At 47.9% G+C, this 16725-nt stretch overlaps 2 protein-coding genes across 3 annotated transcripts; both read right to left on the bottom strand.

The window, feature by feature from the left end:
• Nucleotides 1–1344: 1344 nt before the first annotated feature.
• Nucleotides 1345–6872, bottom strand: CTBS (chitobiase). 2 transcript variants are annotated; one of them, XM_078867891.1, is made up of 7 exons: nt 6671–6872; nt 5903–6041; nt 4775–4983; nt 3833–4004; nt 2962–3059; nt 2232–2393; nt 1345–1800 (listed from the first exon to the last, which is right to left on the bottom strand). In XM_078867891.1, the coding sequence occupies exons 1-7, from the start codon at nt 6821–6823 to the stop codon at nt 1621–1623; spliced, it is 1113 nt and encodes a 370-aa protein (XP_078724017.1). In that variant the 5' UTR covers nt 6824–6872; the 3' UTR covers nt 1345–1620. The 2 variants fall into 2 exon arrangements, with proteins under 2 accessions (XP_078724017.1, XP_078724018.1); XM_078867892.1 differs by having other exon boundaries at nt 6587–6721.
• A 544-nt stretch (nt 6873–7416) lies between these two features.
• Nucleotides 7417–12921, bottom strand: DPCD (deleted in primary ciliary dyskinesia homolog (mouse)). Its single transcript, XM_078867823.1, has 6 exons — nt 12793–12921; nt 12195–12275; nt 10923–11038; nt 10571–10704; nt 8991–9093; nt 7417–8246 (listed from the first exon to the last, which is right to left on the bottom strand). The coding sequence occupies exons 1-6, from the start codon at nt 12887–12889 to the stop codon at nt 8136–8138; spliced, it is 642 nt and encodes a 213-aa protein (XP_078723949.1). The 5' UTR covers nt 12890–12921; the 3' UTR covers nt 7417–8135.
• Between the last annotated feature and the right edge of the window lie 3804 nt (nt 12922–16725).

Raw genomic sequence — 16725 nt, 5'->3', positions numbered from 1 at the left:
GCCACCGCCTTTTCGCGCCAAATTACGCGGGTCACGTGTCACCACCATCTCGTGCCCCACGTTGATACACAGGTCACGTGTCACCCTCCCGAGCCCACGTGACCCTACGGGGCACGTGTCACCGGACTTCTTTGGAGTGCATAAAACAAGCAACTATTGACCGGTTTCTACAGTCTCATCAGCAGTCTCGCTTGAATCAATGCTGGAGAACTGCTAAATGTCAAGGATCATTTTAATATATATCGAAGTCGACGAAAAACGATATAATACATAACACAATATCATTAGCGACGTGAAAAATATATATATAACATTAGGTTCTAGCAACCCTAATTGATGATAAAACACTGAACGTCAAAATTGGCCCAGTTTTCTTGTGTTGAACCAGTGCTGCTGGGGTTCTCACTCTCAGGAGGCCATGTAGCTGATGGGCGATATGAAATATACTTTTTTTTCAAATACTGTACGTGGAGACGTATCGTCTGCTCTTGTTACGTATATTTTTCACAACGCCTGCTTACTTTGTGTTGTGTACATCTCCATATATATAAAAGGCAAAGTTGTGAATGTGTCTGTTCAAAATGTTTTGCGTACTTCCCGACATGCAAAATAAAAAAAACACTTTTGGTTTCTTTTTGGGGGGGGGGGGCTCAATAATGTATATATTTTTTGCACGGCAAGTGAGCTGACGTCAAATCTGTCACGTGCCCCGCACATGTGGAGGCGTAACGCATTGTAGTGTAGCGGGTCGCGCTACGAGCCCGGCGACCCGAGTTCGATTCCCGCTCACGGCCACCACCGGTGACGATTATTTGAACCGGTCCTGGGTCTCCCCCTAGGTCGACTCAGCCTCAAACGAGTAACTGGTGTGGTGTGTGAACATCGCCAATGGAGAGACAAAGGCGCCCAGGTGTGGTGAATCCAAGTCCCGGGTAGTAAAGCTAGCACAATATAAGCGCTACTATTGCTTAATATTTTGGTTCTTCTTCTTGGTTCTTTCGGTAAAGTCACGTAGAAGGGAAGTAATAAAATAATAAAAATAAAACATAATAAAATCATTCTCACGACGTTTCGGCCACAACGCAAGCAGCCGTCCTCAGGTGATGAACAGGTCTGTCAGAAAGACAGCATCTGAATGAGTTCATCCCTGCAGTCACGAAAGCTTTAAATCGAAATTTTGGTTCTTGCTCATTATTTTGGCTATTGCTCATTGTGAAAGTTTTCTAGTCAATGACAATTTACTCACACCAATGTGCATTGTAAGGGATATCTATGGACTGTAATAAATTCCATTTAGAATATTTATGGCAGTGTTATGTTGAGTCAACTGCGAATGCATAACTTTTAACTTATATTTATTCCTTCTAGAAGTACAGCAACATACAAAACAATCCAACAAAATGCAATACAATAACATTATTGGGATTGATATTGTGATAGTCATATGCAATGTAAGAATTGTTACGTATTGTGATTGCAGGAACCCGACTAGGCCCCAGCAATGATATTGATGGTGAGGTTAGTAATGGTGAACATCGTCGTGATGATAGGCATTGGCTGATGATAGGCTCGTTGAGAAGCAGCTAAAACTTCCCATGATCGTGTTCACCTCAGCTTATTTTACAATACTGCCCACATTTCCTGCGTTTGATTTTGACATAATGGATCTTGGGAGTAGTCGAGGAGGTCTCCATTCCACATTCCAATGCCACGGAGCCCACGTGACCTCCCGTAAGCGGCCTTGATTGCGAGGCTCTTGGGATCGTCGTACCACAGCTGGTGGATTGCACCTTTGCGATTCTGTGGGGAAAAATAACGCAAATTGCAAAGGCGGTTGTATATATCAGGATCACACACAAGCTGCCCATCAACACCAAGCTCCACTGAGCCTGAAAAAGCCTGAAGTATATCAGGCGAAGCTGACGTCAAATAAGGTTTCAATGAACTGAACTACTGCCATTGTAGACTGCAGCTACTTATTGTTCCCTCATTCAGCAGCTGCTGGTGTGCGTGGGAAAGCACTGCAGAATCCACGTGGATACATGATTTTTTGGCCTTGTTTATTTTTTCTAGAAAACCTTTAAAACATAAAAATCCTACCCCAAAGCACAACTACCACAGTAATTGACAACCATTCAGTCCCGGTAAATAGCAATAAAAAAACTCACCACAGCAAAACACGGCATGAGGTTTTTTTAACAGATCGCATAACTTTCCAGGCGTTACAATACCTTATATGTGAAGTATGGAGCTTTCTGTTTGTCGTCCCACTGTGGCACCGTGTGCGACTCATTAAGCATCCTCACGATGCGTTTATACGCGATTTGTTTTCCCGCTGCATCACTACATGGCGCCCCACGGAATGGCACCTTGGGAATGGAGCAGACTGCATGCTGGGAACATAGACAAATAATGCTATCACATTTGAGATAGAGCAGCTCAGTGTCAACCTTTTGGTGGGGTAAAGTGTGGGTTATTACATCTTACAACAAGTCTTGTCAGTGTGGAAGAGTACCCTCTCGAGTTACCTCTTGTGGAGGCCCTTGCGCTACCAGTGGCATGAGTGAGCGATTAGAGCTGTACCTCTACATTTTAACTATTAAATCTTGACTTAAAGCTTTCGTGATCTTAATCAGAAATAATGTTTTAACTATTATCACGCGTGACATGGGACGCCATGCCATTTGTGTGTTCAAACGTGCCAATCAGTGCATGATCTGCACTTCCAATCAACACGGTCGGCTACATACGGTGCAAAAGAAGTTCAACATACATACATACATCCATTACATTCCACGCAAAACGGGTTACCGGTGCCTGCTTTTCTGAAACGGTAACTGAATTGTGCAAATGGTTATCGGTTTACCCGTTATTGGTTAACAACATGAATATGTACACTAAGCGAGGCTCTGCTGGACAACATCAACGCATTATTTTCATCTCATCTGCAGCTGCTGTTACCTCGGACAGGTTCAGGCAGGGGTAGTCGTAACCATACCAGGGAATGCCCATCACAAGCTTCGCAGGCGCGATGCCAAGATAAATGTATTTCTCATAGCCTAAACAAACAAAACAAACGATGTGGGTAATTCAACTCAACAACCAGCAAACACCACTCACGTGACAATACACGCTTGATAGACAAGATGCCTCCTTCACTCACAGATCTGTTCCTCCATGTAGAAAATAAAAGTATTGTTTACACATCTTGTCGAGCTAGAGCCCATGTCTCTATGTATGTTTAACTTATTTCTCCCACTGAATGTAGCCAACTGTGCTAATTGGAGGCATGGGGGAAGGACAACAAACTAAACACAAAATGCAGTTCTAAAGAAATTAGTTTTCAATTTAGATATAAAAGTGCATAGCTCCAGCTGCTTCCTAATATGAGACAAGAGTTCCAGATGGCCGCAGAAGCGCATCTGAAAGTGTGCGATGCAGTGACCGTCTTTGTTTGATGATTATCCAAAAGCCGTTGTGAGGATGACCGGAGTTTGTGATGGTTCATGACCTTGACGAGATCAGCAAGGTATTGTGGTTCATTTGTGGCAAGCACTTTGTGTGTTATGCCTATAAACATCTGGAAATTCATCGACATTGGTTCAAGCTAGCCTGACTGCTGTTGAGACACTCAATGTAGAAACTGGACCAGAGTTTGCTTGTACAGTATTATGCTGCTAGAATTATGCACTCTCAGAGGGTCATGTGGCTGATGGGATGTATAACATTTTATGTGGAGAAACAGGTATGGGAAGGTGTATTTTTGATTATTTTCTTATATTATGCACTATGATGCAAGTATGTTGCATTGTCAAACATTGGTGCATCTCACCTTGCACAGTTTTAACATATGGTGCATTAGCCATAGCTATGCAATCTTCCCAGATCTGACTCTGCATGTCGTAGGACATCACAAAGAGGAAATCCACAGCTTCTGCGATGGCTGGGTAATCATAGCAACGTCCATCGATGCAGTCAGGAGACCAAGCAACATCAAATGTCACCTTTAACCACACACAAATGCAAAACAAAATATCAAGTTCCGGTGAGGAGCTTGATTGGAAATAATGTACAGTATTCAATAAATTAGCATATATAAATCTGTGTAAACGTGACAATCTTGTCAGGTGGTGGAGGGTTAATGAAAATAATTTTGGCATAAAACTACCACGTGGCTATGAAAATATACCTTTCATGTGAGAGAGAGAGAGGTGTTTTGACCTGCAGTATGGTTGAGTGCGTGGGTGAGTGCAGGTGTTGGGAGCAGTAGTGTAGCTACAAACTTGGCAACCCGAGTTTGATTCCCTCTTATAGCCAACACCAGTAACGGTTATCTGAACCAGTCCTGGGCCTTCCCTAGGTCAACTCAGCCTCAAATGAGTACCTGGTGCTGTGTGCAAACATTGCCACTCGGGAGACAAAAGTGGCCGGGCGAGGTGTTGGCCACCCACCCCCTCGTGTGCCGTGCCAGCCTTCAAAGGTGATTTTCATGAACAGCACTTGCCCCAACAGTCTGATAAGGCTATATGGGAGATATTTGTCTTCGTGTAGTTCTGACCTTCAGTATGAAAGTTGATCAGTGTCGTTGAGATTAAACAGTTATGAGGATCAAAGGATCGTGTTAAAACAAGGATCGATTCTTGAATTGAATACCGTCCCTGAATTGTGAGAGGTATTGAATCACCGCCTTCAAAAATTGCTACAGCCCCAATTCAAACCCCCGGCAAGGCGAACGGCGTTTGTGACTCGGGGCCCAGGGGTGGTGGCGGCGAACCTGCGAGCCGGGGATTTGCGAGTGGAAGGCGGCGGTGGTCTCACGCGCCAGCGCCGTGAGGGCTGCGCGCGCCGCGCTCGAGTTCCCCACCGCCGCCTCGATGTCCAAGTTTATCCCATCCATGAAGTGGCTCTGTGCGAGCACCACCTGTTGCTGCACCCAGCGAGCCCTCGCCGCGGGTTCCACCACACTCTGCACGTCCACATCCCCTGCAGGCACAGGCAGCAGCGTTACATACGCTCATCTAAAAACTTACAACTCACATGCACATTCTTTCAGTTAAAATATTTCGTATGTAAAAATCCCGTGAGATGAAACACCTCCTATACGAGTGTCCACACAATTATATGTGCAGTATACAAACGTTGTGACCGAGTTCGAGGGTTGGATGTTGAGGATGGGTGATGTGGTTGAGGGGCTGATGGTGCAGCTGTCATTCTGCGGTGTTAGTGCGTGGTGCTGTTGTGGGGAGGAGGTTCCGCAGCAAATTTCATGTCGGGTAAAGGGTGAATGGGCTATGGAGTGCTGCGGTGTGCGAGTGAGGAGTTTTGTTAAGCGTCTAGGATTCAAAATGAAGGAAACAGTTATTGGCTACTTACGGTGTGAAAGAAGTTCAACATACAGTACATACATTCTAGGGGAACCAATAGACCAAGAGATGGAGACCAGCAGGCGTTTGTAGACACCCCGCAGGATATGCAAATGTGAATATTTGTGGATCGGTGGGAACGTTTCGGTACTGGGGAGTGGGCACAGGATTGAGTTGAAGACTTCAGAAACACCAGAAGCGGCTAAAAGTCTGTATTGGAGCAGCCGAGAGGGCACTCGTAAAGGTTTTGGAACAGTGCAGGAAAGCGTAGGAAATGTAACCCAAGAAAGCGGGAGAAAGTGATCGCCTGGCTCGGCCCAGCGAGGGTGGTATCCGCGGTGTGAGTGGCAGCAGGGTGGCAGCAGGAGGTTTCATACAATGGTATCAAGTCAGTGTTTCGTGAAAGTGTATACATAGTAAATAGTGTAGTTGTGCAGAATTGATTAAACTGACATATATTTAGGGGCTTGCAGTGTTTTATGACTTTGCTTTATTATCAAGCCAATGAGTGCTCTATTTCTTGCTCTTTGAGATGTTACCTTTTAAAACAACGCGAGCCCCCTTTGAGTGAGCGTAGCACATGAGCTCTGCATCAAACCCGCTGAAGATGGCCACCGTTGTGACTTTAGTCCAGTCATAAAACATCCAATCTTTACCTCCAACATGGAACACGTACACCTGTAAAATACAGCGTTAGCCTCATCCCCAGCAACCAAAATGTACTAACATGTTTAACCTGCAAATACGGAGGGCAAGTCGATCTTATCGCCCAAAATCCTCTGGGCCGGACTAATCAATCTTTATTTAGACTGGAGGAATCCGATGAGCCATGATGCGCTTTTCCATAGATGTCCACTTGGGGCTGGTACGAAAGTTACAACAAACAATACAAATAACGATAAGAGTACAAAGTAGAGAAAACGTAAGCAAGTCACTAAAATAAATATGAATAAGGCGTATAAGTATAAATTGCATAGTACATACATTCTTGACGATTTTTCAACACTAAATGCAATCTCGGGCCAGGCAGCCAGACAACAAACAGTCCCAGACCACTCCAAAACAACACACAGTCCCTCAATAAGATGGATCGATGCACGGGTAATGATCAAAGTTACAAATCACATTTGCAAAAAATCTGACACCCGCCGAAATCACCCATCAAGCGACCTGCCCACGTGTGGAAGAGTGTAGTCTCTCTGCCCACGTGTGGTCGTGTGCACCTGAATCGAGGCGCCAGGTGCAGTCACCATTCAAGTTCATCGTCAATCCGACAAAGCCACCAGCCACCCCGCGGGCGCACTCGCCTCATAGGCCGGAGTGAGTGACGGCGGGAGGCACAGAGTCTGCACCGGGCACGGGCACGCGGCGCCGCGTTCCTCTCCCCCCGCCGCGCGCAGCAGCAGAAGCAGCAGCGGCAGCAGAAGCAGCGGCGGCGGCGGCGCGCACCGCGACTCCATCCCAGGGGACAACTTCCGCGCTCCCCACGCCGTCGTCACGCGCTCCGATACCCGTGACGTCATCGTGCGGAGCCCGTTCCCCGACTACGTCACAGCCATCGACATAAATAAAGACCTTACATTATTTAAACAGTGTGGGGGGGGGGGGTTACTGCATGCATAATGTACGTGGACTTAATAATCCTCCCCCCACTTTGCACAAGAGCGCAGAAGCGTGGGCAATAAAACAGGTGTTAAGATGTCCGAACACCAAATAGAAACATTTTGCAAGGAATAAAGTCTACATTAACCACACGTACTTGTGGTGAACATGCAAACAAATATGCTCTGATAAAGCATGGCTTTGCTAGATAAATCATTCTGAATATACTGTGTATATAGTATTAATATCATTAACTCGAGCAGCCTGTCGGATTTGAACTCTAAATGTCTGCAACAAGTGGCAAATAATCTACTTCTGGGCCATATCACTGCCCCAACGGTCAGATGGAAGTGGTTTGACGTGTAACACAAGGCTTGGGAAAAATTGCTTAAAAGCTCATCACATTCCTCTAGGATAAAGAAAGATTCTGATTCTGCAGTGAGAGGTAGATTTTCTTTATTGGAATTCACGGTACAGTTCCCACCGTTGCACTGTGGTGAGATGGCACTGTGTGTTGCAGTGTATAGCATTGTCGCACTGGTGAGACGTCACTATGTATTACACTGTGTGGGGAGCAGTAGTGTAGCGGTTAACGCGTTGCGCTATGAACCCAGCAACCGAGGTTCAATTCCCACTCGCGATAAACACCAATCACGATTATCTGAACTGGTCTGGACATCCCCTGGGTCGACTCAGCCTCAAATGACTACCTGGTGCGGTGTGTAAACATTGCCACTGAGTAGACAAAGGTGGGCATGGTACTGGCCACCCACCACCTCGTGTGCCGTGCCGGCCTTCGTCTGTGCTTGCCAACAACACTTGTCTCGTCTGTTAAGGCTATACCGGGGGTTTTTGTCTGTCTAGTGTTGACTGCACTGTCGTGAGACATCGCTGTATTATTTATGAATTGTGATAGCTTTTGGTGTTTGTACTTTTTGTTTTGGTGCCATTTCTTAATTTTTTTTATTTTTGCTTTTGCTTAGTAGTAGGGTTTTCATTTGCTTAGTATGTGTTGGCTTCTTTCGCGCTGTGTGTAGCTAACCGCATATATGGGATTGGTATTTATGTATAATTGTACAGCATTTTAGGATGCTGTTGGGATAATTGACGCAATATAAAATGAAATTATTATACTGTGTGTTGCACTGTGTGCTACTCTGTGGTGAGACATCACTGTGTGTTGCACTGCGGCTTGTCCTCAGTGTTCCCCTCAGAGCTCAGGGTGCAGATCTCTCTCCGCACACGTTTCTCGTGATCCAGCAGCCGAGCTGGCTTTTGGTACTGAGGAAAGAAGCAGAGTGGTGTCATGTGAGTGCCCGTACCTCCGATTTGCACGGTTGGCAACATATGGTGCGAAAGAAGTTCTACATAGATATATACGCAGTGACATAGCGCTGACTGTTGTACAGCAGCTGCAACTGCAGGTAGACACTTAGCGCACACGCCGTTGAGCATTTACACGGGTGTATGTGTCGGCAAGGCGGAGGAACTGGGGCAAGGGTCATGGTAGACCTCGTGGGGAAACCCCTGGGACCCTCTGGCGGGTTCGAGAAGGGAGGCGCGGCTAGGACGGAGCCAAGCCGCGCCGAGGGGAATAAAAGCAGCGGAGAACGAGAGCTCCAGGCTGCCGGTTCTGGGAGTGGTCTCGTCGTCGCTGACGTTGTCGCCGCCTTCGCCCGATCATTGCGCAGCCGGAGAGTAGTTGGCTGTCTCGGTCGACGGCGTTGGTGCAACGTGGACAGGGTCGTGTCTGGGCCGGGTCATGCGGCAGCTTGGTCGTGAGAGAGGGGGGGCCGGAGTTGGTGGCGTGAACACAACAATAAAAGGACAGTGCCTCCTGCGACTACCTGTCTCCGACTGAGTGTGTGTGTGTGCCACACACACACAAGCCTCGAGCAGAAGAAAGAAGAGACCTACGACACTACACAAACATATGTGCTGTGTTGGTGTAGTGCGGTATGGTGTTAATATAGTATTGTGTGTTGTTGCACATGTTGTTGGTTGTGTTGTAGTGTTGTGGTTCACCTTCACAATGAGTGTGTGGTTGTTATGACTGAAGGACACGGCCTCTGGGTCTAGTAGCAACTCCAAGCGATCCAGATCTGGGATGGAGAGTCGCTTATAGTACCTGCACCCCCATCAACACCATCACTTTCAACATTAATCTTAACAGTACCACCATTCATAATAGAAGTACCACCATCATCACCATCAACACTATCATCACCATCAACACTATTACCACCATCAACACTATTTCCACCATAAACACCACCAACGCCACAATACATATGTAGAGATGTACGCAGTGCGCGCAGTTGAGCAATTGAGGACGAGCAGGTGTGCGCATGGGGGCAGGAGGTTGGCGCCGGAGAGACGGGAGATGGGGGCGATGATTAGGGATTAATGAGTGCGAGAGGCCTCGTGGAGGCGACAGCTTAAGTGGGGAGCACGTGAGGACTCGGAATGAGGAGGGGTATATAAGTGGGAGTGTGCGTGAGCAAAGTTGAGTTGTTCGGGGACCAAGAGAGAAGACATCTCGCCGCTGCCGCTCGAGCCGTCAGCGGGACCTCGCCCCTCACGCCGTCGCCGGGCGGTGTTGGCTGAAACCCCCGCCCGGGACAGACGGGTGAGTGGGTACGGGGCAGCGTAGGAGAGGGCAGTGGCGAGATAGGAGAGAGTAGGTGAGGTGCGGAGTAGATGAGAGCGGGTAGTAGGAGAAGCAGTGTGTGGTGACAGTGGAAGGCAGTCATAGGAGTGCCTACAACGGGTGCTAGAGGATTAATAAAGTGTAAGCAGGTGACTTGTTACTCTGTGTCAGTGTAATTTCGAGACACTACACATCCATCGTGAATGTGAACCACACAATAATCACCATCACCTCTATCTTCGTCATCACCATAAACACCATCCAACCATCAATATTACCCACATCAGAGGTCAGCAACTGACGCAGGGTATAGAGTGTCATGTGTGTGTGCTGACCAGGGCCACAGCATTTTGTGTGTTTCTTAGCCATATCTAAAATTATTGGGGGAGTCAAGGAACCTACAATGATAATAAACAATATATAGTGCACATATTTATCACAAATAAGATGCATTATTAGATCGAGAACTCTTGAGGTGCAAAGCCAGGACTCAAAGTCCCTTATATGCCATCCTCATCAGGTGAGAGCCTGGGCATGTAAAAGCCTGGACAGCCGAGTCTAGATAGGTGAGAGACCGAACAGGTGATAGCCTGAACAGATGGCAGCATGAACAGGTGAGCCTTGAGCTGCTGCTGCTTTAAGGTGGATGGTGCTTGGATGCTGCATATGTGCAGTGGGAAGAGCATTCCAGATGGCTGCTGGTTCAGCGAAGGAGAAACGCCGCTCAGTTAGAATAGTCCCGGTACTTGGTAAGATGAGCAGATTATACGTGCTCCATAGAATTTGGTGGTTTTATGTGGTCAGTGGAGTGAGAAGGGTGGAGAGGTATGAGGAAAGAACTTAAAAAGATCTTGGTGGTATACAGGATAGTAATGTTGTACTGGAGCCTTGATTTCATGGGGAACCAGTGGAAAGTGTTTAGTGGCTAAGCCCCTGCTGATCCCCACACACTCACTTGTGGTTGGAGGTGCTGATCACCAGGTTATTGTTGGTGCTGTCTACACACACGGAGAACACGTGTTGAGGATAGGGCACATTCCTCACACGCCACCATAGCTCCTCCCGTGTCTCCCCGCGAACACACACGGGCTGAGACATGGGAACATAGTGTGGCGACAGGGACACAGACATGATGTGGAGACACGGGTAATGGGAACACGGGGGAACATGGGGGTGTGGGGGCATGGGGACACAGGAACACGGAGAGGTGAATGCACACGGCGTAGACTGCAGAGACACAAGCCAGAACATGGGTCGTGATGCAGGTGAAGTTATGGGGGGTCATGTGGGTCAGCTGAGGGACCCACAGCGGCTGCGCTCTCCTTGAGCGTGTCGACTGATGATGGCGATGGGCCGGGCTCCCCCACCTCTGTCTCCCAGGCCCGGGGCGCCCCGAGCATAGAGCGCACACGCCACCTACGCACTGATACATATACACACAGATACAAACAGATGCACATTGACACACATACATACATACAAACAAAAAATATCCCACGTATAGACTTCAACAAACTGTTGGGGCAAGTTCTGTTGACGAATACCAATTAAGGCTCCCACAGCACACAGAATCAGAATCTTTGTTTATTCTGGATAAATCAGATGACCTATGAAGCTCTTTTTCAAAGATGTCCAGGAGGGGTGTGTCAGAGAGTTACAACCACAAACAATACGAAAACGATGAGTACAAAGCATAGGAAAGGTAAGCAAATCGCAAAAAAAGGCTGAGTCGACCTAGGGGAGGATTCAACACCAGTGCAGATATTCACGACTGATGTTATCCATGAGTGGGAATCGATATCCGGCCGTCGGGTTCATAGCACAGTTCGCTAACTGCTGCAATTCCGCACCCAGATATACAGACACAATTTCTGATTTCGATTTATTAAAATAAATATTTTGGATTAAGTATAATACTCTTATATAAGCGCACAACTTTATCTATCTGTGATGAACGCTGCACTTTCCGTCGTTTTTATGTAGCGGGCGCCGCAAACCTACGCGCCCCCTGCATGAAAGACGGAGGCGCAGGGACAGACATTCGATTACGTTGGAATCGATCTGCAGACGGCGGTCTTCTCGCACGGCCAGCAGCTCTATGTCGCCTTATCTCGATCCCGCAATCCCAAACAGGTGAAAGTCCGCAACGAACCGAACCCCCAGCAAGGCCATCTACTTAACGACGAGAAAAAATTCACACGAAATGTCCTTTTCAATGAAGTCTTCCAGATGTAAAATGATATAAGCTTTTAAGGAAGAAATACAATTATCTAATACAAAACATAATACAATTTAAAGATGTTTCATTTAAAACTTCAAAACGGCGCATCGGGTGTTTGCGTGAATGCGTCGTTCGTGTGATATATGAATGATATATGTCTATGTCTTCAGGCTCACAAAGTGACGTCACTTGACACTCCTCAACCTAGGTGTTGATAAAGGTGATGGTGATTATGAGAATGACTAAATTAATAATTTCATGGTGTTGGAAGTTGATGGTGATGCTGGGGTGTAAAAGGGGTGGTGATGATCATGGTGATGGATCATGATGATATTGAGATTGTGATGCGAGTCCATACACATCAGCAGCTCTGTGATGACATCGTATTCCTCAATCATCTCGCGGTCATCTTCAAACGAGTAGTGGATCCTTCGCCTGCCTGGACAGACATGAAACCAGTGAACGACTCAACCACAATTCAACCAAAAGCCCTCCGCAATGCCACCCTCGTATTGAAACCCACCTCCTCTCCCTTGCCCATCCTACTACTTACTCCCTGCCCCCGTCCCCAGCTACGACCAGGCTGACCCAAACCCCCATCACTACCCCAACCCCCATCACTACCCCTACTGCCTACACCTATCCTCCTGTCGCCATGACCACACCACCACTTTTCATAACCCCACTTGATTTTAACCACTACCATCGTATGTACAATTTTATAATTGTTAAGCGCCTTGTATTGAGGCGTTATATACAATCTATATAAGATAAGTGTCCACGTCACAGTAACCCCAAGTCACTCACTTGCCCCTCACCCAAACGACCTCAACAACGGTTCCCTCAACCCGCCTGCCCCTCACCGCTGCCCCTCACCACCCCTGCCTGCCCCTCACCACCCCTGCCTGCCCCTCACCACCCCTGCCTGCCCCTCACCACCCCTGCCTGCCCCTCACCGCCCTCCAGAAGCGCCGTCTTCTTGGCCGCCCTCAGCTGCTGCTCCCAAGCGCCGCTCTCCCCTCGCTCCTGCCCCATGGCGGCTGCCGTCACCATGGCGACGCGTCCCGCCGCTCCTTGCCGTCACTGCGCATGCGCAGCGCCCACGCCCTCCGGTAGGCGGAGCCAGGGAACCTCGCGAGTGACGTCACTCTCTCGCACCTTTCAGGGCCATTTCCCGAAACGTCGCTAATTTTAACTCATTCTAACATGAGCGTTGGTTAAGCATCCCATCAGTCACACGGCCTACTGGGCCCAACCGTATTTTAAATAAGATTAGAGAAGCTATCAAAAGTTTGACTTACAATTCTGCATAATTAAGGTTTGTTTTGGGTTAGAGGGGTCGTCCATAAATGACGTCACGCACCTAGGGGGGGGGTTCAGACATTTGTGACGATGTGTGACGAGGGGGGGGTTGAGAAATGTGACGTCACATCAAAATGCGCAACTTTAAATAGGTATAGACAACACGTTCTACTTAATTAGACTTTTTAATAAAAAAAATGATTCTACAACATCAGAGGGCATCGCCACATTAAATACGCACTACAATGACAATAGTTTAAAGCGATTTGAAGCATGTTTTATTTTGGGGGGGGGCAGAGCTTTGTGACGTCATATTTGAGGGGGGGTCTGACTTTTAGTGACGCCATGTGACGAGGGGGGGGGTTCAAAATCGTGTGACGTCATTTATGGACGGCCCCAGATCGCGTAAATATATAAATGTTTCGTTAAAACCCGCCACCACCCGACACAGACAATTAGTAATGTTTGTCACCTAAACAGAACGTGCGAATTTGTTACTAGTGTCGAGTAGTACGGGACTTGACGTCACGCGCACTTTTCCGGTGCGATGACGTTTGAAAAGTGACGTCACGCGCCCCCTTGCGATGGGATGACGTCATGTCTCGTCTAGGTAATTGGGGGGGACCCCGGGACGAGAGTGGGGTCACTGTGAAAGCGGGGAATCGTGGAGGGTGAAGAGGGAACCAGGAGCAGAGCTCAAGCAGTCGAGAGAAAGCCCCGGGGCGAGCCGGGCTGGGCACAGTCAGAGCCGTAGGGTCACCGAGGAAGGGCCCAAGGGCAGTGCCCTGTCCCTGGGGAAGTGTCCACAACCTTAGTACACCTTCGGCGCAAGCCCCGACCTGAAGCCACTTCTCAACACCAGTGCAGCAGCACACACTTGTGTTGGAGAGCCAGAACCGGCCCTAGACCTTTGGGGGCCCTAAGCAAAATTTGGTTGGAGGCCCCTTTGATGTATGATTTTTTTCACCCACTAGCTAGCAGTGACTCTAGGGGGCCCTCTGCTGGCCACGGGGCCCTTTGCAATTGCAAGGGTCGCTTAGTGGCTGGGCCGGCTCTGTGGAGAGCAGATCCACAACATCATCTGAGGACCACATTTCGCCAGTAATTACAACCAGCAGCATCAGGCGGACAGATTTGTGGAGAAATCCTCCTGTTTCGTTACTTAAATAGAGGGATAGGTGTGATTACGTCACTTGTGAGCCCTCCACGTGCGAAGGGGGTGATTTATGAACGCATATACATCACAATGGGTATACATCACCGGTTGGGTTACTCATATATGGTAAGCACATTATGCATGTGTAGTGGTGGTGTTGACGCGCGCCGACAGTGATAGATCACGGGGCGGCGCGGGGTGCATGGTTGTGCACGCTGACACAAGGTGGGAAATAGGATCGTGGGCAGCGCGCAGTGATTGGTCAACTGGGGTGGGTGCTCTCAGCGACGTCCGCATGAAGGACTATAAAGGGGGACGCGCGGGAGCACTCGGGGGGTTGATAACCAGTTGAAGATCGAAGACGGAGTTGAAGAGGTAGGGCCCTGAGACCCCTAGTCCCGCTGTCCTTGTAAGGGCCGGGACCCTGTGTGGCTCGGAGGCGAGACTGTGGGACCCGTGGTCTGACGTCCATGTGGGACGAGGCTGTGGGACCCAGAGTCGAGACGGACACCCCAGCCGGGTGGGTTCCGAGAAGCTACGGGGCGTGAGAGCCCGTGTGGGTGTAGCCAGGGAACCCCGTGGGTTAAGGCTGCAGTTAGCCACCCGTGTAATATAAGTTGGTGTTAATAAAGAGTGTGCTACCCGTAAGGTCGTCTCCCAACAAGTTACTACACTACACATGCACATTGTTCTTGTACCTCCTGTCATGTGTGTGCACTAAAATAGCAGCACCTGTTATTGTCAGATAATCCCCACTGACGTATGGTGACCTGTATAGGCATGCATTTAAACAATCTACGATTTGATTATTCGCTTCCAAGCAGCACTAAACCTCTAGTTATCCGAACGATTACATAATTTGTATTCATGTATATTTCGACCATTCTCTCATTAGTCTTCGCCAGTAGTCACTAGTTTTGCACATAACTTCAACATTATCAAAATCAATTGAATGTCCTTGTTGGCACGCGTGTTCTGCCACTGCCGACAGTTGTATTTGGGGGTATTTATTATCCCTTTGGTGATCTCTTAGTCTCGTGCTAATCATTCGTCCTGTCTACTTAGCCTTGCCTGTCCAATTTAATTGAGAAAGCAAAATATATTCTTGGTTCTTTCGGTAAAGCCGTCCTCAGGTGAAGAAACAGCTGTCGGGAGGCAGCGTCCCAAGCTGCTTGTGTTGTGGCCGAAACGTGAGAATGTTTCTTTTATTATGTTTTATTTTTATTATTTTATTATTTCCCTTCTACGTGACTTTACCGAAAGAACCAAGAAGATGAATCCCTGCAGTCACGAAAGCTTTAAATCGAAAAGCAAAATGTTGTGTAAACGTGTTCCAATTGGAGGAAACCCCATATGAACCTACAATGGGGTCGGGTTTGTCCAGCAATCATCGACTCAGTCATTCAGTCGTGCCGGGTAGGCGGAGGAGGTCAGCTAACACGGAGGAGGTCAGCTAACACGGCACCTCCTGCTGGCTCTCATCCCCACCAGAGACCACGACGCACCACCGTCGTGCCACGGGGAGGGGGGGGCTGTGATCTGCGCTGTTAGAGGAGTCGCTGCTGTGGACACGATGTTGACGGAATGTGCTGCTGGGCAAAACTATCGCCGAGGAGTTTCCCAGTTGCCCCAATGTCTAGGAGGCAACATCGTGTCCAGGTGATGCAATAAACCAGAGCAGTGGAGGAGGTGCACGGTGGTTGTGTGGTTGTGCATCACAAAACAATGCTCAACCCGTGTGTCGCATCTCAGAATCTGTTTATCCTGCAGGAGTACAATGAGCTCTGAATATATTTTCACAGATAGGGGCGGGTCAGCAAGTTACAACAACAATACAACAAACAAAAGTAGTAGCACTATGAAGAAATACAAATACATCAAGTATATAAGTACACATTGCATAAGTAAGTTTGGACAAGGCAGCAAAACAACAAAAACAGTCCCAGACCACGCCAAGACCACGCATAGCCCCTTAATAAAATGGAACATTAAACTTGAACGATACACGGATCAGAATCAGACTTATAAATCAAATTTGCAGATGTGGTTGTATCCAGCACTAATTTAGCTTCAGGATGTGTTTTGAAGGAAGATTTGTGTGAAGGAAATCGTCGTTTTGATTAAGTGGGAATTCGGTCCCTGTTACGCTTCAGTTGTTGATGGCAGATTTGCTTCGAGCTACGCGCAAAGCGAATCCAGATCCGCAGTTCATCGTCAGGGTGGTCAAAGTCGAGGGGGTTTTTGCATGACGACAACTATTATTCACTTATTTTTAGTGACTTGCTTATATATTCTCTACTTTGCACTATCGTTTGTTCTAGATTGTTGCTGTAACTTGCTGACATGTAGCTCGTCGGATTCCTCCAGTCTAAAGACAGATTGCTTTAAAAAATATGAATATGAAAACACCCGATAATAACGGGTCTGTGGC

The sequence above is a fragment of the Lampetra fluviatilis genome, chromosome 24 (assembly GCF_964198595.1).
Source record: "Lampetra fluviatilis chromosome 24, kcLamFluv1.1, whole genome shotgun sequence".
Taxonomy (NCBI): domain Eukaryota; kingdom Metazoa; phylum Chordata; class Hyperoartia; order Petromyzontiformes; family Petromyzontidae; genus Lampetra; species Lampetra fluviatilis.
This window is presented reverse-complemented; position numbering and strand designations above follow the sequence as displayed.

What these genes read in the sequence shown, in the direction of transcription:
- DPCD (XM_078867823.1), bottom strand. Translation starts at nt 12,889, where the DNA reads ATGGTGACGGCAGCCGCCATGGGGCAGGAGCGAGGGGAGAGCGGCGCT. An exon ending in TCAAGGAGAGCGCAGCCGCT is followed by an intron (nt 10,705 to 10,922) that starts GTGGGTCCCTCA and finishes CCCATGTCTCAG; the next exon opens with CCCGTGTGTGTTCGCGGGGA. An exon ending in ATCAGCACCTCCAACCACAA is followed by an intron (nt 9,094 to 10,570) that starts GTGAGTGTGTGG and finishes ATGGGGGTGCAG; the next exon opens with GTACTATAAGCGACTCTCCA.
- CTBS (XM_078867891.1), bottom strand. Translation starts at nt 6,823, where the DNA reads ATGGAGTCGCGGTGCGCGCCGCCGCCGCCGCTGCTTCTGCTGCCGCTG. An exon ending in GGCTCGCGTTGTTTTAAAAG is followed by an intron (nt 4,984 to 5,902) that starts GTAACATCTCAA and finishes CTGTGCCTGCAG; the next exon opens with GGGATGTGGACGTGCAGAGT. An exon ending in ATATGTTAAAACTGTGCAAG is followed by an intron (nt 3,060 to 3,832) that starts GTGAGATGCACC and finishes TTGTTTGTTTAG; the next exon opens with GCTATGAGAAATACATTTAT.